This window comes from Camelina sativa, chromosome 7, assembly GCF_000633955.1.
Source record: "Camelina sativa cultivar DH55 chromosome 7, Cs, whole genome shotgun sequence".
Classification (NCBI taxonomy): domain Eukaryota; kingdom Viridiplantae; phylum Streptophyta; class Magnoliopsida; order Brassicales; family Brassicaceae; genus Camelina; species Camelina sativa.
This window is the reverse complement of record NC_025691.1, coordinates 16504263-16524995: the sequence shown is the minus strand read 5'-3', so window position 1 is coordinate 16524995 and position 20733 is coordinate 16504263. Positions and strand designations below refer to the sequence as shown.

At 41.4% G+C, this 20733-nt stretch overlaps 1 protein-coding gene and 1 pseudogene across 1 annotated transcript; both read left to right on the top strand.

Moving 5' to 3' along the window:
- The window catches only part of LOC104701285, a 3879-nt pseudogene extending 2154 nt beyond the window's left edge, over positions 1-1725 (top strand).
- Positions 8998-12908, top strand: LOC104704681 (putative uncharacterized protein DDB_G0290521). The gene is made up of 3 exons (XM_010420727.1): positions 8998-9208; positions 9382-9758; positions 12378-12908. Exons 1-3 carry the CDS (start codon positions 8998-9000, stop codon positions 12906-12908), a joined length of 1119 nt encoding a protein of 372 aa, XP_010419029.1.

Genomic DNA, 20733 nt, shown 5'->3' with positions numbered 1-20733 from the left:
TAACTGAGTTAAGCATCTACCAAATGGTTCATTCCTCAGTGGATTTTCTTGTTATATCAAAAGATGGTGCGAGTGGGGACTATCCTAGATGTACAAACTTGGCATATGAGAAGGCAATTAAAGATGGTGCCGATGTTATCGATTGCTCTGTCCAAATGTCCAGCGACGGTAAATCATTTTGCTTAAGTACGGCAGATCTCAAGGAGAGCACACTGGTTGCTCAAAGTCAGTTTAGCGACCGTTCAACTACTGTTCCTGAGATTAGCTCAGTTGTTGGAATATACACTTTTAGTCTCACATGGCCTGAGATCCAAAACTTGACTCGTAAGTTTTACTCTTTAATAATCTGCTCACTCTATTTATAGTAAGAGAGCTTCTATTGTCTTTAAAATTTCACATTCTTCTACCAAATGCCTGAGAGGTACAATAACTACTCTCCCATATTTTGTGCAGCTGCTATATCAAACCCCTTCAGGGGTTCCAATATGTTTAGGAATCCGAATGAGAGAAATTCAGGGAAGCTTATTTCGCTTTCTGAGTTCCTAGAATTAGCAACAAAATCCACTTCTCTCTCCGGTGTTTTGATCAGAGTAGAGGTGGGTTCTCGTGTTTGTACCTCTTAGTCTTGAGATTTTATCAATGGGTTCTCGTGTACTGTACCTTAGAAACATTCACTTTTTTTTGTGTCCCTTAGAATGCGGCATACTTGAGAGAGAAGCAAGGGCTCGACGTGGTTAAAACGGTTCTCGATACGCTCACAGAAGCTGGTTACACCAATGGAAATACAACAACAAAGGTCATGATTCAATCAACGAACAGCTCGGTTCTAGTTGACTTCAAGAAGCAGAGCAAGTACGAGACTGTCTACAAAATTGAGGAAACCATTCGTGATATTGGTGACTCGGCTATCGAAGACATAAAGAAATTCGCTACGCTGTGGTCATCAACAAAGCATCAGTCTTTCCTGACTCTGATGCGTTTGTCACTGGGCAAACCCATGTTGTGGAGAGACTCCAGAAGTCTAAGCTCCCGGTTTATGTAGAACTGTTTCGGAATGAGTTCGTCTCTCAAGCATATGACTTCTTCGCTGATGCAACTGTTGAGATAAACACATATACCTATGGATTGGGTATCAATGGAACCATTACAGAGTTCCCTTTAACAGCTGCAAGATACAAAAGTAAGTGGTTCAAAATTTACACCAAAAGATCTCACTACAACAAAATGTTAACATCAATCCCCTAACTTTGTTTATCTTCTTCAGGGAATCGATGTTTGGGAAGAAAAGTAATACCAGCTTACATGTCAGCCATTCAACCCGGTGCCCTCTTAAATACTCTTGTGATTCCTCCGTCCTTACCTCCGGCCCAAGCTCCAAACCCGGTTTTCACAGATGGTGATGTCACTGAGCCACCACTACCTCCGGTTATTCCAAAATCCCCAACCTCAACCCCTGGAACCCCATCAACCATTGCACAAGCACCTAGCAGACAAACCCGACTCACACTATCTCTTCTCCTCTCTATTTTCTTCTTCTCTCTTTTACTTATGTGATCACATACTCCTCTCTGTTTATAATAATGTCTTTCACCCTCGTAAAAAGATTTCTTGTGTGCATACTTATACTCTCGTTTAATGTCATTTGGTTATAACATATAGTACTTGCTTATCATCATCAGTTTATAATATTGCTGTTTGTACATTTTAAGAAATAATTTTTTACAATTGTACTGATCTGATACTATTTGTTTTTTTTTTGTAACAGAATTTGCTTCTTAAAATTAATGTTCCTTATTTTGTCTTTTCTTCCTCTTCTCACTATTCCACAACCTTCCTTGTGCTACAAACAAACAAGGACTTGGGTGGTGTGACGCTCTGTTTCAGTGTGGTAACATCACTTCTGGTTTCCCCTTCTGAGGCGGGATCATTCCAAACCTTGCCTTCATCCATTGCTGAAACTTCACTGCGACAAAAACAACATCACCTCTTTAAGCATCTCAAACTACGAGTACAATGTTTTCATATAGATCAAACATCTGATACTCTGAGACTTGCCAGAGTATCATGTATACCTACCAAAATATTCGTGGCTGAGCCCAATTATTAGTGGCTATAAGTCAAAAAAATCATGAATAGTCACAAAAAAAATCGTAGATATAGTCTCGTAACTAAATTATTGTAGTGACTTTTCGTGGCTATGAAGTCACGAATTTGTTACTCATGTTTCGTGGCTAATCTTAGCTACGAAACTATCACAATTACTTTGTGGCTAACTATAGCTACGAAGCAACCACAACTAATTTGTGACTAAGTCTAGCCACTAATTTTGTGAACATTCGTGACAAAGTTACTAGCTCCAAAACTACAAAAGTTTGCAAAAAAAAATATTAATTTCTAAAAAAAACCTGCAACGAAAAGCCAAATTCACAAAACATGAAATCAAATAGCAATTTTTTAACATAATCATAAGTAATATTATCTTACATATTACCAAAAGAGCTGACTAAATAACTGTTCGTCTTGTCTTACATATTACCAAAGAGACTTACTAAATAAAAGTCGAAAGTTTAACATAAAAGCTATAGACATCATAGCCTGTAATCTAAAGACCGAATGATGCACATTAGGCATCTAAGTTGTCTTGGTTTGAACCTGGAGTAGGTGCAGCAGTTGTAGAAGCTGGAACAGGAGCAGCAGTTGTAGAAGCTGAAGCAGGAGCAGCAGCAAAATTTGTAGCAGGAGCAGAAGCAACAGAGGGTTGTCTAACTCCAAGAGACTACATGACCAGAATAAGAGCTTGTCGTGATGCAACCAGCTCGTCCATAACCGTTCCCATGTTAGTATTAAAATCTCCAACATTGTTGTTGAGTCACTTGAAGTTAGTCTCCAAAATAGAGATCAGCACTTCCGTGAAAATTCCATCTTTGCGTGAGTGTATCCTCCGCACAAGATCAGTGAAGGCTGGTGCTTCATCCAAACTATACTCAAACATCTATAAAAACAAAGAGGAAACATTAGTACATATATTAAAGTAGATAATAACATACGAGAAGTATAACACTTACCATCTCATGCTCAATATGCAAAAAACGTCGTGGACATACACAATGCTTGTAAGTGGCTTCCCACATTCTTTCTCTTCTTCTTTGCTGGTTCTGTTTCCCATTACTGCATTAGAGTGTCCCAATCAGCCTCGCCAATGTACATGGTCTCTGATTTGTCATCTTCTTTTTGCTGATGCGCTTGTGTGTAGCTCATGGTGGCATCCATTTACATTGCAGATCTTGCAATTAGTAGCACAAATAAAAAAAATCCACAAAGTTGAGTAAAATTTAAACATAGAACAAAGCCAAGTTAAGAATCGACATCTACAAATCCTAACCCACATAAACATGTTCTTAAGAAATTGAAATGAGTAAAAGCTCAGAAACTATTACACAATTAGTTACACACAAATAAAGCAAATACATAACTAAAGTTAGAATACAAAAATCGAACACTGAATTATGTATCATAGGAGGAAGCCCAAAGCTTCTTGTTAGTCGATTATTAAGATTGCCTTTTGTTGTTAGAATAAGGTTTTGGTATTTTTACTTTTCTAATTAGCATAAGTCGGTGTCAGGATTCTCTATATAAGCAGAGCCAAAGATCAATAAAAAATCAACCTCCAACAATTAACCTAAATCTCAAAGAGAGAGTTGGGTTAAAGGGAGTTTTAGCTAAATCGTTTTCATTCTCTTACTTTCAAAAACGGCACCGACTACTAGAAAGAAGGCAAAGGCTGCGACTCATAACAACTTGGTATCAGAGCCTTATGATTCAATGGGAGAAAACGATTCGCTGACCGCACAGTTCACAAAGTTGAGTTCGCAGATGGAGGAGATGAATAGGAATCTAAACATAAAGATGGATGATTTGAAGAGGGACATCTACGAGAGGCTTGACCCTATGGGAGAGACACTGGAAACACTCCAAAAGGCTGTCACGATTAACCAAGCAGCAATAGCCAACACGGTGGCCACTCAAGAAGAGTTGCAATAACAGAACCTGACCATGAAAGATTTAGCTCATAAGGAACAGGAGGAAACAAGGAAGGGGGTGGTGGGGCAGTCATCTCTTAAGCCCGTGACAAAGGAGAAACTGACCAAAATCTTTCATGAAGAGAAGGGGNGGGGGGGGAAGGAGTTAGGGTCGGCATCCAAGAGGGGAACGAGGACACCGAAAAGCTGATGGGGGAGGAGACTGGTATGTGCGCCAGATTGGAGTAGGGGGTTCTTACCCTGACTATGTCCATAGGAATCAACCTGAAACAGACGAACGTGGGATTAAGGGAGAGTCTGAACCAAGGAAGGGTTTAGGAGACAAATCCGGTTCTTTTGGTTATACAGTAGCACCTTCCAAGAAGGAGTTTCCGCCGTACAATGGCACCACCAATGCCTTGGAGTGGTTGCAAAAGTGTGAGGATTATTTTGAGGACAAAATTATTTACAACGTGGATGCTAAAGTGAGGCAGGCTACCTTTGTGCTAACGGGGCAAGCCTATCATTGGCATCAAAACCTACGGAGGCTGATCTTACATCGACTTGGTTGGGCTGAGTTCAAACGAATCTGAAAAAGCAGGTTTGGTAGGGCTGATTCGGTGAATCCAGTGGGAGAATTGTGTAATTTAAGGCATACTGGAACGGTGGACGAATATTGTAACCAGTTCGAAGAATGTTTGGGACTACAAGCGCGGTTGTCAGGGATCAACAATTGTGGCAATTCTGTGCCGGCTTGACAGACAACTTGCATAGGGAGGTCGAGTATCTTCGTCCAGAAACGATCTTCGAGGCCATGGAGTATGCAAGGGACAACGAGTATAAGATTGAGGATGACAAGAAGACTAGAACCTTCGGCGGACACCTAGCTCCCCCCCACACACTATGTGACACCACCAATGGCTAGACCCAACACTATGGGAAATCGTGGAATTCTATCAACCAAAGATGTGAAGACTGTAGTTTCAAAGCAGGAAGGGACAAGGAACTTCCCGGAAAAGAAAGGATACAAAGGTTTAACAAGTTCAGAGATGGCAGAGACAACAGATAAGGGACTTTGCTTTAATTGTGACGATATTTTCACCACATCAAAACAATAGACAATGACGAGGATACGGGTGACGAGTCTAGTGAGGATGAGGATATGGAGGCCTAACTGGAATTGGAGCTTGAGGACAAGCTCCTAGTCGAGAAGGGGTGTAATGATACGAGATATGGTATTACGTATCATAGGAGGAAGCCCAAAGCTTCTTGTTAGTCGGTTATTAAGATTGCCTTTTATTGTTAGATTAAGGTTTTGGTATTTTTACTTTTCTAATTAGCATAAGTTGGTGTAAGGATTCTCTATATAAGGAGAGCCAAAGATCAATAAGAAATCAACCTCCAACAATTAACCTAATTCTCAAAGAGAGAGTTGGGTTAAAGGGAGTTTTAGCTAAATTGTTTTCATTCTCTTACTTTCAAAATGGCACCGACTACTAGAAAGAAGGCAAAAGCTGCGCCTCATTAATTGGTGGAATTGTGAGAAATTAACTGCTGAGATGGTGGGAAATTATTTGGATTAGTCCACCCAAACCAAGTAAATAATTATTTAATTTTAATAAATTTTGATAACAATTTTATGATTTATTAATATTAGTTTCTATATGATTTAGTAACACTAATTTCTGATATCATAAAATAAAATAAACATAATTTGATGGGATAGCCACAAAAATACCAGAAAAAAATTAGTGGCAAGGCCTTAGTGTTACGAAAGATTTTCGTGACTGTACAGCGAATCACACTTTTCCGGTCATTGGATGGACAATTTAATGAATGGAACACGAAAAAATTTTAGTGGTTAGTGGGTGTCATGGTTTAGCCACTAATACTATCGTGTCTATTTAGTCACTCATTCGTGGCTATTTTGTGACAAATGTTGTCACGTATTGTATTCGTGATTATATTGTGGCTAAATAATCACGAAGTTGCTACTAATTATGGTAGTGGTTAATTCGTGACAAATAAAACTTTAGCTACGATTGTTTGTGACAAAAACGTGGCTATAGGTTTTTTTTTTACTAGTGCTAGAGCAGACTTTTTAGGCACTTTTTGCTCTGTTACATTCAATACCACAACCTTGTCACCTCAAATCTTTGAGCTTTCCCCAACCTACAAGAGCCTTACCGTTTTATACAACTGAGATCCTAAGATTTCTTACCGCTCAAGTTATACATGCACTGCTTTAGATCATTTTTCAATGTCTCAAAGCCTTAATTACCAGGATTCCTTCCATGATAACTTCACAATGTTGGTTTAAGCTTGAGAAGAACTTAAGATAGAAAGGGAGAGCATTCCTAATCGAGTTATGATTAGTGAATGGATAAGGATCAAACTCTATTTGGTGTTATCTAAGATATTGGTGTTTCCTAGTAATACTAGGATTGGCTTTCTTATATATATATATGTGTGTCGAGCTATGACATTAATACATAGAGATTGAGAGTTTGAGAGAGAACAATTGTGAGAAAGCTTTAGTTTTTGAGAGATTTTTCTAGAGCTAATAATAAGAGAGTTATTCTTATTTGATCTTTTGTTCTTTACAAAACCTGCAACCTGCATATTTTCTATATTTGGTATCAGAGCCAAGTTAAGAAAATAATGACCGACGGAGAAAGTGCTATCGTGATAGCAAAACCAACAGAGGGAGGAGGATCCTCCTCCATCACATGTCCGATGCTAACTACCACAAACTACACAGTTTGGGCAATGCAGATGAAATTTGTTCTTAGGGTTAATAAAGTCTGGGAGGCAATAGATGCAAAAACCATAGACAAAGAAAAGAATGACATGGCCATTGCATTGTTGTTTCAATCTATCCCTGAGGCACTCATCCTGCAAGTAGGAGAGCTCGACACGTCCAAGAAGATATGGTTAGCAATCAAAAACAGACATGTAGGAGCTGAGAGAGCCCGAGAGGCTAGGTTGCAAACATTGATGACTGATTTTGATCGGCTAAAGATGAAAGATACAGAGAGTATTGATGATTTTTCTGGGAGAATATCCGGACTCTCTTCAAAATCAGCTGCACTAGGGACAATAATCGAAGAATCCAAACTAGTCAAGAAATTTCTTAAAACCCTTCCTCGGAAAAAGTTTATTCATATAGTTGCTTCCTTGGAGCAAGTACTTGAGTTGAATACAACAAGCTTTGTAGAAATTGTGGGAAGACTTAAAGCTTATGAAGAGAGAATCTTTGAAGACGAAGAACCACAAGAAGAACAGAGCAAGCTGATGTATGCTAACATTGTTTCTAATGTTGATACACAAGCAAGCTATCCTAATCAACATCAGCATGAGTACAATGGAAGCTACAGAGGAAGAGGCTGAGGAGGAAGACTCTCCTATCGAGGAAGAGGACGTGGACGTAACGGAGGAAGAGATCCCTCGCAAGTTACTTGTTTCAGATGTGACAAGATGGGGCATTATGCAAGCAGTTGTCAAGATCGTTTGCTTAAACTACAGGAAGCTCAAGAAGTAGAGAAGGATACAAAAACTGCAGATGAGCTCATTCTGCATGAAGTAGTTTTTCTCAATGAAAAATGATGTGTACCTAGCAAATTCAAAACAAACACAGATGGGGACAACGTTTGGTATCTTGACAATGGGGCAAGCTATCATATGACTGGAGATAGAAGATACTTTGACACACTTGACTTAACGGTCACAGGGAAAGTTAGATTTGGAGATGACTCTCGTATTGATATCAAAGGCAAAGGGACAATAGCCTTTGTTGATCTGAATGGAAACCCAAGAAAGATGATTGATGTCTACTATATTCCGGGATTGAAAAGTAATATAGTTAGTCTTGGTCAAGCTATAGAAGCTGGATGTGACATTCGATTAAACGATGGATACTTGACAATGAGAGACCGTGAAGGAAAACTTCTTGTGAAAGCAGAGAGATCACTAAACAGACTTTACAAGGTTCAAATGGGATTGAAGGATAATACATGTCTCTATCTAACATAAATAAGTGATGTAGGAAAGTGGCACGCACGGATGGGTCATGTGAACCATGAGACATTGAATACTATGATTGACAAGAAGATAGTTCATGGAGCTCCAAGGTCTGCACTTGAGAAGGAACTCTATAGTTCATGTTTGCTTGGTAAACAAACATGACGAGTCTTTCCACAGGCAACATCGTATCGGGCAATGAAGAAGCTTGAGCTTATACATGGTGATCTCTGCGGTCTGATTACACCAATTACAAGTACTGGAAAACGATATGTTTTTGCCCTTATAGATGACTTCTCCCAGTGGACGATCTTGCTATAAGAGAAAGGAGATGCTTTTCAGAAATTTAAAAGCTTCAAAATAATGATAGAAAAGTAGACATAGAGCAAAATACAAACTTTGAGAACAGATAGAGGGGGAGAGTTTGTATCCAATGAATTAAGAAAGTTCTGTGAGGAGAATGACATTCAGAGACATCTTACAACACCTTATACACCGCAGCAAAATGGTGTAGTGGAAAGAAGAAACAGAACACTAATGGAGATGGCAAGAAGTATCTTGAAACACATGTACATGCCTAACTACATGTGGGAAGAAGCTGTAAGACACTCAACCTATGTCTTGAATAGAGTGGCAACACGGTCTCTTAAGGATAAAACACCGTATGAATTATTTAGAGGTAAGAAGCCAAATGTTGATCACATTTGTGTTTTCGGCTGCATCAGATACGCAAAAGTTGACTCTCCACATCTTAGGAAGCTGGATGACAGAACTCGCATCCTTGTTCACCTAGGAACAGAACCTGGATCAAAGGCCTATTGATTGTTTGATCCTCTCACAAAGAAGATCTTTGTTAGTAGGGATGTTATTTTCGATGAAACAAAAGGATGGGACTGGATTGATACTATGAGAAATAGTAATGAAAGCTGTAAAATTATGATTGGTGGTTCTGGAAATAATGGACTTCAAGATGATGATAGAACAAGTTGATGAAAACAGAGGAGCATCGGAGAATAATGAGGACATCGAAGAGATAAACGAGCATGATTGCACACCTGAAAGATTGTCTCCGGTTATGTTAAGAAGGTCCCAGAGAGAGAGACATGTTCCAAAATATCTTGCGGATTACGTTCTTTTAGCTGAAGAAGAAGGAGAGATGCTGCTATTAAGTTTGAACAATTGATATGTCTATATTTTGCTTATTCTTAGCATGTATTTGTCATGCATTTAGATAGGATAACTAGTTGTTTTGCATCATTTCCTAGCTTCTTTTGTACACTTTGCAAATTTAGGTAGTTCTTACATCGTCTTTGCATATATTGTGCATTTTGGAGTATTTTAGGTATCCAGGAGACGTCGGAAACACATCCGGTCGAGCACCGATTGAGCCACTGTCCGAACTCACCAATCGAGCCACCAAGCGAGACACCAGTCGAGACGCCAGTCGAATCAACAGTCGAGACACCAGTCGAGACACCGATCGAGACACCAATCAATCTACCAGTCGAGACACCAGTTGAGACGCCAGTCGAACCACCAGTCGAGATGCCAGTAGAGACGCCAGTCGAGATGCCAGTCGAGACGCCAGTCGAACTACCAGTCGAACCACCAGTCGAACTACCAGTCGAGACACCAGTCGAGACACTAGTCGAGACGCCAGTTGAACTACCAGTCGAACTACCAGTCAAACCACCAGTCGAGCCACCCAGTCGAACCACAGTTCGAGCCACCCAGTCGAACCACAGTTCGAGCCACGTCTCTAGCCACTCATCACGTGCATCACTTGATGTCGCTCGATCCACCCTGCTGCACCGACTCGATCGCACATGTCAGGAAGACGCTCAGTCTCACACGCTTCAGGAGATTTCCAAACCGACTCTTTACCTTGTCGTTTTAAGTTTTAGGGATTTACATGTTTTTACTATAAATACATTTTGTTAAGTCTTGGCTTGGGACATCTTTTTCTCGTTTTGTTCTTTTCCTTAAGGTTTTACCTAGCCACCAAAAATGTTCTCAGACTTTGTAATCCGATATCTTTGAGTTTATTCCTTTTTTGCATTTGATTTATTCTACAAAGTTGTTCTTCCCATTTTTATCTATCTAATGATGCTTGATTCAATGTTTTCTGAGTTTGTATAGTTAATGATGATTTCTAGATCCGAGTAGTGTTAGAGTTCTTGAGGATGGGATAGATTAGGTGGAGGATCTTAGGATGTAGGGTGTTTAAGCTTTGATTTGTATGATTCCCTTCTGGACTAGAGTTAGAAATACTAGTTTCTCTCTGATCAATTGGAACTAGGTCTTAAACATTTCCACACCCAAAAGATGTTCGATGAAATGTCTGACCAACTAGTGCCAGAGACTTACATTCCTAGCTTAAGAGATTAGTTGTCTAGGATGTTTGTTGACGTGAATGAACTTGTTTGTCATGCCTGCTTGATCATGTTTCTCTAGCGAGATCTAGGTTTGGAAGTGGTTGAGTCTGAGTAGCTTCTGTCAAGAGATTGGATTAGCTAAGTCGTGATGTTCATTGTTTATGGATAGTTTGCTTATGGCATGTTAAACACTCTATAGACTAGGATACTCCACCGACATCAATTACTCCCATCCTTAGGACTTCTTTCTTTCTGATTTTTATTGCATTCTTGAGATTGTTTTGCTTCTTGCTGTTTAGTTCATGTTTAGACTCGTTTCTATTTTCATTCATTTTCGCTTCTTGTCATGCATTCTCGTTTCTAGTTCTGTAACTCATTTCTGTTTTGCATTCTGATAATTCTAGGATTGTTAGAGATAAAACCACTCTTTGAATTGGCTTGACTTGTGATTACTTGATTGCATCTTGATTGCTAGCAATATCCTATTTGGATTGACACCTTAAGTACTACAACACATAAGGTTAATTGAACCTGCTAGGACACACAAAAATCCTAGTATCAATTTGGCGCCGTTGCCATTTGGGATTCGTTTTGCTACATTTAAGATTTGAAGTTTTGCAAGATTAAGTTCTTTTACTCTTATCATTCTGAATACTGACTTGTTTTGGTTATCTGCTTGTTTGTTTTGCATCTCAGGAACCTGTTGATTGCAACCTTGCATGCACACCAGATCAAGAGGAACTCATAATCTCCTTCCTGCTATTGACGACATCAATCGGTTGCAAAGACCACGACAAGCTCGTACTTTCACTGATCATCCCGCACCAGTCACTATGGAACAACCTAACAGACCCAATCCGAGACAACGACACATTGGTGCTACAGATGCACCGAACACTCATACTCAGCGTGCTTGAATCTTCCCTCCTGCTGTGTAGAACAACAATTTCGAAATCAAAAGTGGTCTGATCTCCATGATTCAAGGAAACAAGTTTCACGGGTTGCCTATGGAGGATCCACTCGACCACTTGTACAAGTTCGATCGTCTGTGCAGTCTCACCAAGATCAATGGCGTGAGTGAGGATGGTTACAAGCTGCGCCTTTTTCCCTTCTCCCTCGGAGATAAAGCTCATCAATGGGATAAAAATATTCCCAAAGGATCCATCACCACTTGGGATGACTGCGAGAAAGCATTCTTGGCAAAGTTATTCTCCAACTCTAGAATAGCATGTCTCAGGAATGACATCTCTAGTTTTACTCAGAAGAGATCAAAATCATTCTCTGAAGCCTGGGAGCGTTTCAAGGGTTACCAGAGCTAGTGTCCACACCATGGTTTCCGCAACGAGTCACTGCTGAGCACTCTATACCGTGGTGTACTTCCAAAAATCCGCATGCTGCTTGACACTGCTTCTAACGGTAACTTCCTTAACAAAGACGTTGATGAAGGATGGCAATTGGTTGAGAATCTCGCTACAATGAAGATTATGACCGCACAGTTAGAGGCGACGCTGGGTCTGAGGAGAAGTACAAGAGGGACCTTAAGAATGTTAATGACAAGCTTGACCGCCTATTGCTAAGTCAACAGCAGACTGTCCATTTCGTATCTGAGGATGACCCTTTCCAAGTTCAATATGGGGAGGGTGAGCAGTCTGAAGAGATCAACTATGTCCGGAATCAAGGTGGATACAGGAAGGGTTATAACCCCTATAAGACAAACCCCAATTTGTCTTACCGGAGCACCAACGTTGCAAATCCACAGGATCAGGTGTACCCTCCACAACAGCAACACCAAGGTCAATAAAAATCGTTTGTGCCTTACAATCAGGGATTCATACCCAAACAACAATTCTAGCAAGGTTACCAAGCTCCCTCAGAACCACCGCCAGGATTCCGCCCTCAACCGGGTCAGACTACTCCAGCTCCTGATCAAGAAATGAAACAAATGATGCAACAACTTCTTCAGGGTCAAGCTAGTGGTTCTATGGACACTACTAAGAAGTTCGTTGAACTCAGTCAGAGGATGGAATGTTCTTACAATGACCTGAACGTCAAATTCAAAGCTCTGAACTCGAAGATGAGGTATATGGAAGGCCAATCTGCTTCTACTTCTTCCCCAAAGCCTGGCCAATTCCCAGGGAAGGCTGTTCAGAACCCCAAGGAGTTTGCAAACGCATTTACACTGAGAAGTGGGAAAACATTGCCTCCCAGACAAGTAGTTCCAGACACCGCTGAGGATAGTGAGGAATTAGATGGGGAGGATTTTGTTCAAGATGAAGCTCAGGTGAAGGATCCCGTCGAAGCAGTCAAGGACCCGAATGAACCATTGCACCAGCCCGAACCTGAAACTGTTAAGGAACCTGTTGTTTCTGATGACAAACCTGCGAGGTTCATCCCTTCACTGTACAAGCCTGCTCTACCATTTCCAGTGAGGTTTAAGAAGCAGCTTACTGAGAAATATAAAGCTTTGTTCGAACAACAAGTCAAGAAGAGTTGAGGATGTCATTGATGGATGCATTCGCACTTGTTCCTCACTACCAGAAATTCCTCAAGGACTTAGTGATGGAGAGATGTAAAGAAGTTCAAGGCATGGTGGTACTAAGTCTTGAGTGTAGTGCAATCATCCAGAAGAAGATTATACCCAAGAAGCTCAAAGATCCTGGATCATTCACTATACCTTGCTCCCTTGGTCCTATGTCTTTTGATAGGTGTCTATGTGATCTTAGCGCTTAAGTTAATCAGATGCCACTCTTTGTGGCCAAGAGATTGGCTTTTACAAGGTTTAAGGGTTGTGACATCTCCCTCATCCTTGCAGATAGAACAGTGAGACTTCCAGAGGGTATTTTAGAAGACTTACCTGTCAGGATCAGAGACGTGGAACTGCTAACCGACTTTGTGGTTCTCGAGATGGATGAAGAACCAAAAGATCCTCTGATATTAGGAAGATCATTCCTGGCGACTGCTGGAGCCATCATTGATGTTAGAAATTGCAAGATTGATCTTAATCTGGGCGACAACTACACTATGAAGTTTGACATCAAGGATACTCTGAAGAAACCAACAATAGGAGGACACGTCTTCTATATTGAAGAGATGGATCAGTTGGGTGATGAGTTGTTGGAGGAATTAGCTGAGGAGGACCATCTCAAGACTACTTTGACCAAGGATGGAGAAGAAGGGTTCTTGCATGAGGAGACCACTTGTTACAAGAATCTGCTAGACTCCCACAAAGAAACGGATGGACCGGAGGAGTTTGAGCAGCTATCTGACGCAGAGGAGCTATGTGCAGTCGATGCAGAGACTTCAGAACATGAGATCTTCCAATCGACCGACGTCAAGACCCGAATCGAGACACCAACGTCCCACTCGATCGAGCCACCGCTCAAGCCACACCCCTTCCACTCGACCATGACCGCTCCTGACTCCCATTCTGATGCGTGGTCAGAACTGAAAGCTCCCAAGGTAGAACTTAAAACTCTCCCTTCCGGACTCAGGTACGTTTTTTTGGGAACCAATTCTACTTATCCTGTTACATTGAATGCTAGGTTGAGTGATGATGAATTGGGGTTGCTAGTTACTGAGCTTAAGAAGTATAAAAAGGCTATAGGGTATTCATTAGATGATATCAAGGGTTTTTCGCCTAGTCTTTGCATGCATAGAACCAATCTTGAAAATTAATCTTATGCTAGTATTGAACCCCAAAGAAGATTGAATCCTAATCTGAAAGAAGTGGTAAAGAAAGAAATCCTTAAACTGCTTGATAATGGAATTATCTATCCTATCTCTGATAGTACTTGGGTATCTCCAGTGCACTGTGTACCTAAGACGGGAGGAATTACTGTAATTAAGAACGAAAAAAAATGAGTTAATCCCGATTATGACCATCACAGGACATAGGATGTGCATTGATAATAGGAAGTTGAATGCTGTATCTAGGAAGGATCATTTTCCTCTGCCTTTCATTGATCAAATGTTGGAAAGATTAGCTAGTCATCCCTACTACTGTTTCCTTGATGGGTATAGTGGATTCTTCCAAATCCCTATCCACCCAAATGATCAGGAAAGGACAACATTCATTTGTCCTTATTGCACTTTTGCCTACAGATGCATGCCATTTGGTTTCCGCAATGCTCCTGCCACCTTTCAAAGGTGCATGACATCAATTTTTTCGGATTTGATTGAGGAATCAGTGGAAGTGTTTATGGACGACTTCTCTGTATACGGTTCCACTTTCTCCTTTTGTTTGTTGAATTTGTGCAAGGTATTGACGAGATGTGAGGAGACGAACCTGGTCCCGAACTAGGAGAAGTGCCACTTCATTGTTGAAGAAGGGATCGTTTTGGGACACAAGATTTCTGAGAAAGGAATTGAGGTTGACAAAGCAAAGATTAAGGTCATGGTTCAGCTTCAACCGCCTAAGACAGTGAAGGAAATCAGAAGTTTTCTGGGACATGCTGGGTTTTACAGGAGATTCATCAAGGACTTCTCAAAAATTGCAAGATCTTTGACAAGGTTGATGTGCAAGGAGGTTGAGTTCAAATTCGATGCAGCATGTCTGGAAGCTTTCAACAAGATCAAGGAGGCCTTGGTTTCATCACCCATAGTACAAGCTCCGAATTGGGATCACCCGTTTGAGATCATGTGTGATGTTTCAGACTTTGCAGTTGGAGCAATTCTGGGACAGCGAATTGATAAGAAGCTTCATGTCATCTACTACGCAAGTCGCACCTTGGACGAGACTCAAGGAAGGTATGTAACCACAGAGAAGGAACTCCTAGCAGTTGTGTTTCCATTCAAAAAATTCAGGAGTTACCTTTTGGGTTCGAAGGTAGTAGTATATGCCGACCATGCTGCTCTGAGACACATCTACTCGAAGAAGGATACCAACCCAAGACTGTTAAGATGGATTCTTCTTCTTCAGGAGTTTGACAAGAATGAGGATTGAAGATGATGTTCCAATAGATGATTCAATGCCTGAGGAACAACTTCTGGTCGCCCAGGTTTGTGAGCAGATGCATGACACATGGGTTGAAAACCTCAAAATCAATTGTATGGTGATCACTTCAGACACTGCACCATGGTATGCTGATTTCGTGAATTACAAGGTTTGTGGAGAAGTTCCTGACGACATTGATCCCTACAGGAAGAAAAAGTTTTTCAAAGAAGTCAACCACTACTTCTGGGATGAACCCTATCTATACAAAAGAGGTTCTGACGGTCTGTTCAGAAGATGCATAGCAGAAGGGGAAGTGCAGGGAGTGCTTGAGCACTGTCACGGCTCCACCTATGGAGGTCACTTCCCCACATTCAAGACAGCTTAGAAGGTTCTTCAAGCAGGTCTCTGATGGCCAACCTTGTTCAAAGACGCTCACAGCTTCACCACCAAGTGTGACGCTTGTCAAAGGATGGGAAACATCACAAGGAGGAACGAGATACCCCAGAATCCGATCCTGGAAGTAGAAATATTTGATGTTTGGTGTATAGATTTCATGGGACCTTTCAACCCTCCATCAAATGGTAATGTCTATATTCTGGTGGCAGTTGATTACGTTTCTAAGTGGGTTGAAGCCAGTGCCAGTCCTACCAATGATCACAAGGTTGTTCTGAAGCTATTCAAGAGTATAATATTTCCAAGGTATGGGATACCTAGAGCAGTGATCAGTGATGGTGGAACTCATTTCATCAACAAAATGTTCGAGAGTATGCTGAGAAAGTATGGGGTCAAGCACAAGGTGTCTACTGCGTATCACCCTCAGACCAGCGGACAGGTTGAAGCCTCGAATAAGCAGATCAAGGGTATCTTGTCAAGGATTGTTGGGGTTTCGAAGAAAGATTGGTATGTCAAGTTGGACGAGACTCTCTGGTGATATGTCTATATTTTGTCTCTCCCTAGCATATATTTATCATGCATTTAGCTAGGATAACTCATTTTTTTGCATCATTTTCTAGTCCTTTCTATACACTTTGCTTGTCTAGGTAGTTCTTGCATCATCCTTGCATATATTGTACATTTCGGAGTATTTCAGGTATCTAGGAATCTTCGGAAATGCATCACTCGACCCATCCGCTGCACAACACTCCCGGAACCGTCTCTCGAGCCAATCTTACAACCCCGATCGAGCCTCTCTCTCGAGCCAATCTCATTCGCTCGATCGAGCCACCCCGTTCGAGCCGTTCCACTCGAGTGGGATTTAGCTTTCGACGTCTTCATCAAAGTTGTAGGGAATGGAGTTATATTTCCAACGCCGTTTATTTTAAACCAATGGGAGGTGTGGTTCAATAGTAATCATTGTTTAGTGGATGCGTATACACCCAGCTCGAGCCAAAACCACTATGGATCGAGCCAACACCACCCCGTTCGAGCCGTTCCACTCGAGTGGGATTTAGCTTTCGACGTCTTCATACAAGTTGTAGGGAATTGAGTCCTCTTTCGAACGCCGTTTATTTCAAGCCAATCGGAGATGTAGTTCAAGAGTTATCATCGTTTTAGTGGATGTGTATACACCCAGCTCGAGCCAAAACCACTCTAGATCGAGCCAACACCACTCTGATTGGAGCCAACACCCCTCCACTCCACCCAGTCGACCTCGCTCGATCCAGCCTCACCACGCATCACTCGACCTCACTCGAGCCATCTGGGTCGAGCCACTAGATGCACACCGACTCGTTCGCACATGTCATGAAGACGTTCCGTCTTACACGCTTCAATGGATTCACAAACCGACTCTTCACTTTGTCATTTTAAGTTTTAGGGATTTACATGTTTTTACTATAAATACGTATTGTTAAGTCTTGGCTGAAAACATCTTATCTTTGATCCCGTTTTTGTTCTTAAGGTTTTACCTAGCCACATAAAACGTTCTCAGACTTTGTATCCCGATATCTTTTAATCTATTCAGTTTTTGCATTTGATTTCTTCTACAAAGTTGTTCTTCCCATTTTTATCTATCGAATGATTCTTGATGTAATATTTTCTGAGTTTGTATCGTTGATTGTGATTTCTAGATCCGAGTAGTGTTAGGGTTCTTGAGGATGGGATAGATTAGGTAGAGGATCTTAGGATGTAGGGTGTTTAAGCTTTGATTTGTATGATTCCCTTCTGGACTAGAGTTAGAATACTAGTTTCTCTCTGATCAATTGGAACTAGGGATTAGACATTTTCGCACCGAAAAGGTGTTCGATGAAATGTCTGACCAACTAGTGCCAGAGACATACATTCCTAGCCTAAGAGATTAGTTGTCTAGGATGTTTGTTGACATGAATGAACTTGTTTGTCATGCCTGCTTGATCATGTTTCTCTAGCGAGAGCTAGGTTTGGAAGTGGTTGAGTCTGAGTAGCTTCTGTCAAGAGATTGGATTAGCTAAGTTGTGATGTTCATTGTTTAGGGATAGTTTGCTTTTGGCATGTTAAACACTCTATAGACTAGGATACTCCACCAACATCGATTATCCCATCCTTAAGACTTATATCTTTTTGATTGATATTGCATTCCTGAAACCGTTTTTTTCATCTTGCTATTTAGTTCTTGTTTAGACTCGATTTCGTTTTTACTCACGTTTACTCCTTGTCATACATTTTCGTTTCTAGTTTTGTAACTCATTTCTGTTTTGCATTCTGATCATTCTAGGATTGTTAGACAAACACTCTTTTTGAATTGGCTTGACTTGTGATTGCTTGATTGCATCTTGATTGCTAGCAACATCCCATTTGGCTTGACACCTTAAGTACTACAACACATAAGGTTAATTGAGACTTACTAGGAGATATAAAAATCCTAGTATCAATTTGGCGCCGTTGCCATTTGGGATTCGTTTTGCTACAATTAAGATTTCAAGTTTTGCAAGATTAAGTTCTTTTACAATTATCATTCTGAATACTAACTTGTTTTGGTCGTCTGTTTGTTTGTTTTGCATCTCAGGAACCTGTTGATTGCAACCTTTCATGCACACCAGATCAAGAGGAACTCAGAATCTCCTTCTTGCCATTGACGACATAAATCGGTTACAAAGACAACGACAAGCTCATCTGCTCACCGATCATCCTGCACCAGTCACTATGGAACACCCTAACGGACCTGATCCAAGACCGCGACACATTGGTGCTGGAGATGCACCGAACACTCATACTCAACGCGCTGGAATCATCCCTCCCGCTGTGCTGAACAGCAACTTCGAGATCAAAAGTGGTAAGATCTCCATGATCCAAGGGAACAAGTTTCACGAGTTGCCTATGGAGGATCCACTCGATCACCAGGACGAGTTTGACCGTCTTCCAGTGTCACCTAGATCAATGGAGTAAGTGAGGATGGTTAGAAGTTGCGACTCTTTCCATTCTCCCTGGGAGACAAAGCTCATCAATGGGAGAAGAACATTCCCCACGGATCCATCACCACTTGGTACGACTGCAAGAAAGCCTTCCTGGCTAAGTTTTTCTCAACCTCCATAACAGCACGTATTAGGAATGAAATCTCCAGCTTCACTCAGAAACACTCAGAATCATTCTGCGAAGTCTAGGAGCATTTCAAGGGTTACCAGAGCCAGTGTCTACACCATGGTTTCAGCAACGAGTCACTGCTGAGCACTCTATATCGTGGTGTCCTTCCTAAAATCCGCATGCTGCTAGACACTGCCTCTAACGGTAACTTCGTGAACAAAGACATTGATGAAAGATGGCAACTGGTTGAGAATCTCGTCCAGTCTGACAGCAACTACTATGACGACTATGACCGCACAGTTAGAGGCGACGATGGTTCTGAGGAGAAGTACAAGAGGGACCTTAAGAATATCAATGACAAGCTTGACCGCCTCTTGCTAAGTCAGCAGCACATTGTCCACTTCATCTCTGAGGACGACCCCTTTCACGTTCAAGATGGGGAGGGGGAGCAGTCTGAAGCAATCAGCTACGTTCAGAATCAGGGTGGATACAATAATGGTTACAACCCCTACAAGACGAACCCCAATTTGTCTTACCGGAGCACCAATGTTGCAAATCCACAAGATCAGGTGTACCCTCCACAACCGCAACAACAAGGCCAACAAAAACCTTTTGTGCCTTACAATCAAGGATTTGTGCCTAAACAACAATTCCATCAAGGTTACCAACCTCCCTCAGGACCACCGCCAGGATTCTGCCCTCAACCGGTTCAGACTACTCCAGCTCCTGATCAAGAAATGAAGCAAATGATGCAAAAACTTCTTCAGGGTCAAGCTAGTGGTTCTATGAACACTGCTAAGAAGATCGCTGAACTCATTCAGATGATGGAATGTTCTTACAATTATCTAAATGGAAGGCAAGACTACTTCTACTTCTACCCCAACACCTGGCCAACTACCTGGAAAAGCAGTTTAAAATCCCAAGGACTATGCTACTATTCATGCAATCATCACCCGAGATGTAGATGTAAGGCTCACTGAGGACAATGAGAGTTTAGATGGGGAGGATTTTTTTCAAGATGAAGTTCAGATAAAGGATCCCGTCAAGGTGCTCAAGGATCCAATTGAGTCAGCCAAGCAATCTGATCCTCACGCTACTAAACAACCCGCTGCTCCCAAGGATAAACCTGTGAGATTCATTCCTCCACCATACAAGCCACCTCTACCATTTCCAGTGAGGTTTAAGAAGCAGCTTACTGAGAAGTATAAAGCCCTGTTCGAAAAACAAGTCAAGGAGATTGAATTGAGGATGCCATTGCTGGATGCATTCGCACTTGTTCCTCACTACCAGAAATTCCTCAACGACTTAGTGATGGAGAGATCAAAAGAAGTTTAAGGCATGTCGGTACTAAGTCTTGAGTGCAGTGCAATCATTCAGAAGAAGATTGTACACAAGAAGCTCAAAGATCCTGGATCATTAACTCTACCTTGCTCCCTTGGACCTATGTCTTTTGATAGGTGTCTATGTGATCTTGGCGCTTCATTTAATCTTATGCCGCTCTTTGTGGCTAAGAGCTTGGGTTTTACAAGGTTTCAAGGTTGCGACATCTCCCTCATCCTTGCAGATAGAACAATGAGACGTGGAAGTGCCAACCGATTTTGTGGTTCTGGAAATGGATGAAGAACCAAAAGATCCGATAATATTAGGAAGAACATTCCTGGCGACTGCTGGAGCCATCATTGATGTTAGAAATGGCAAGATTAATCTTAATCTGGAGAATGACTTCACAATGAAGTTTGACATCAAGGATACCTTGAAGAAACCAAAAATAGGAGGACAAGTCTTCTATATTGAAGAGATGGATCAGTTGGCTGATGAGTTGTTGGAGGAATTAGCTGAGGAGGACCATCTCAAGACCGCTTTAACCAAGGATGGGGAAGAAAGGTTC

Excerpts from the sequence above, each read along its gene's own strand:
- LOC104704681 (XM_010420727.1), top strand. The coding sequence starts at position 8,998 with ATGGACTTCAAGATGATGATAGAACAAGTTGATGAAAACAGAGGAGCA. Across the intron at positions 9,209-9,381 it reads AGGAGAGATGCTGCTATTAA|GTATCCAGGAGACGTCGGAA; the intron begins GTTTGAACAATT and ends GGAGTATTTTAG. Across the intron at positions 9,759-12,377 it reads AGCCACCCAGTCGAACCACA|GGTCAAGCTAGTGGTTCTAT; the intron begins GTTCGAGCCACC and ends CAACTTCTTCAG.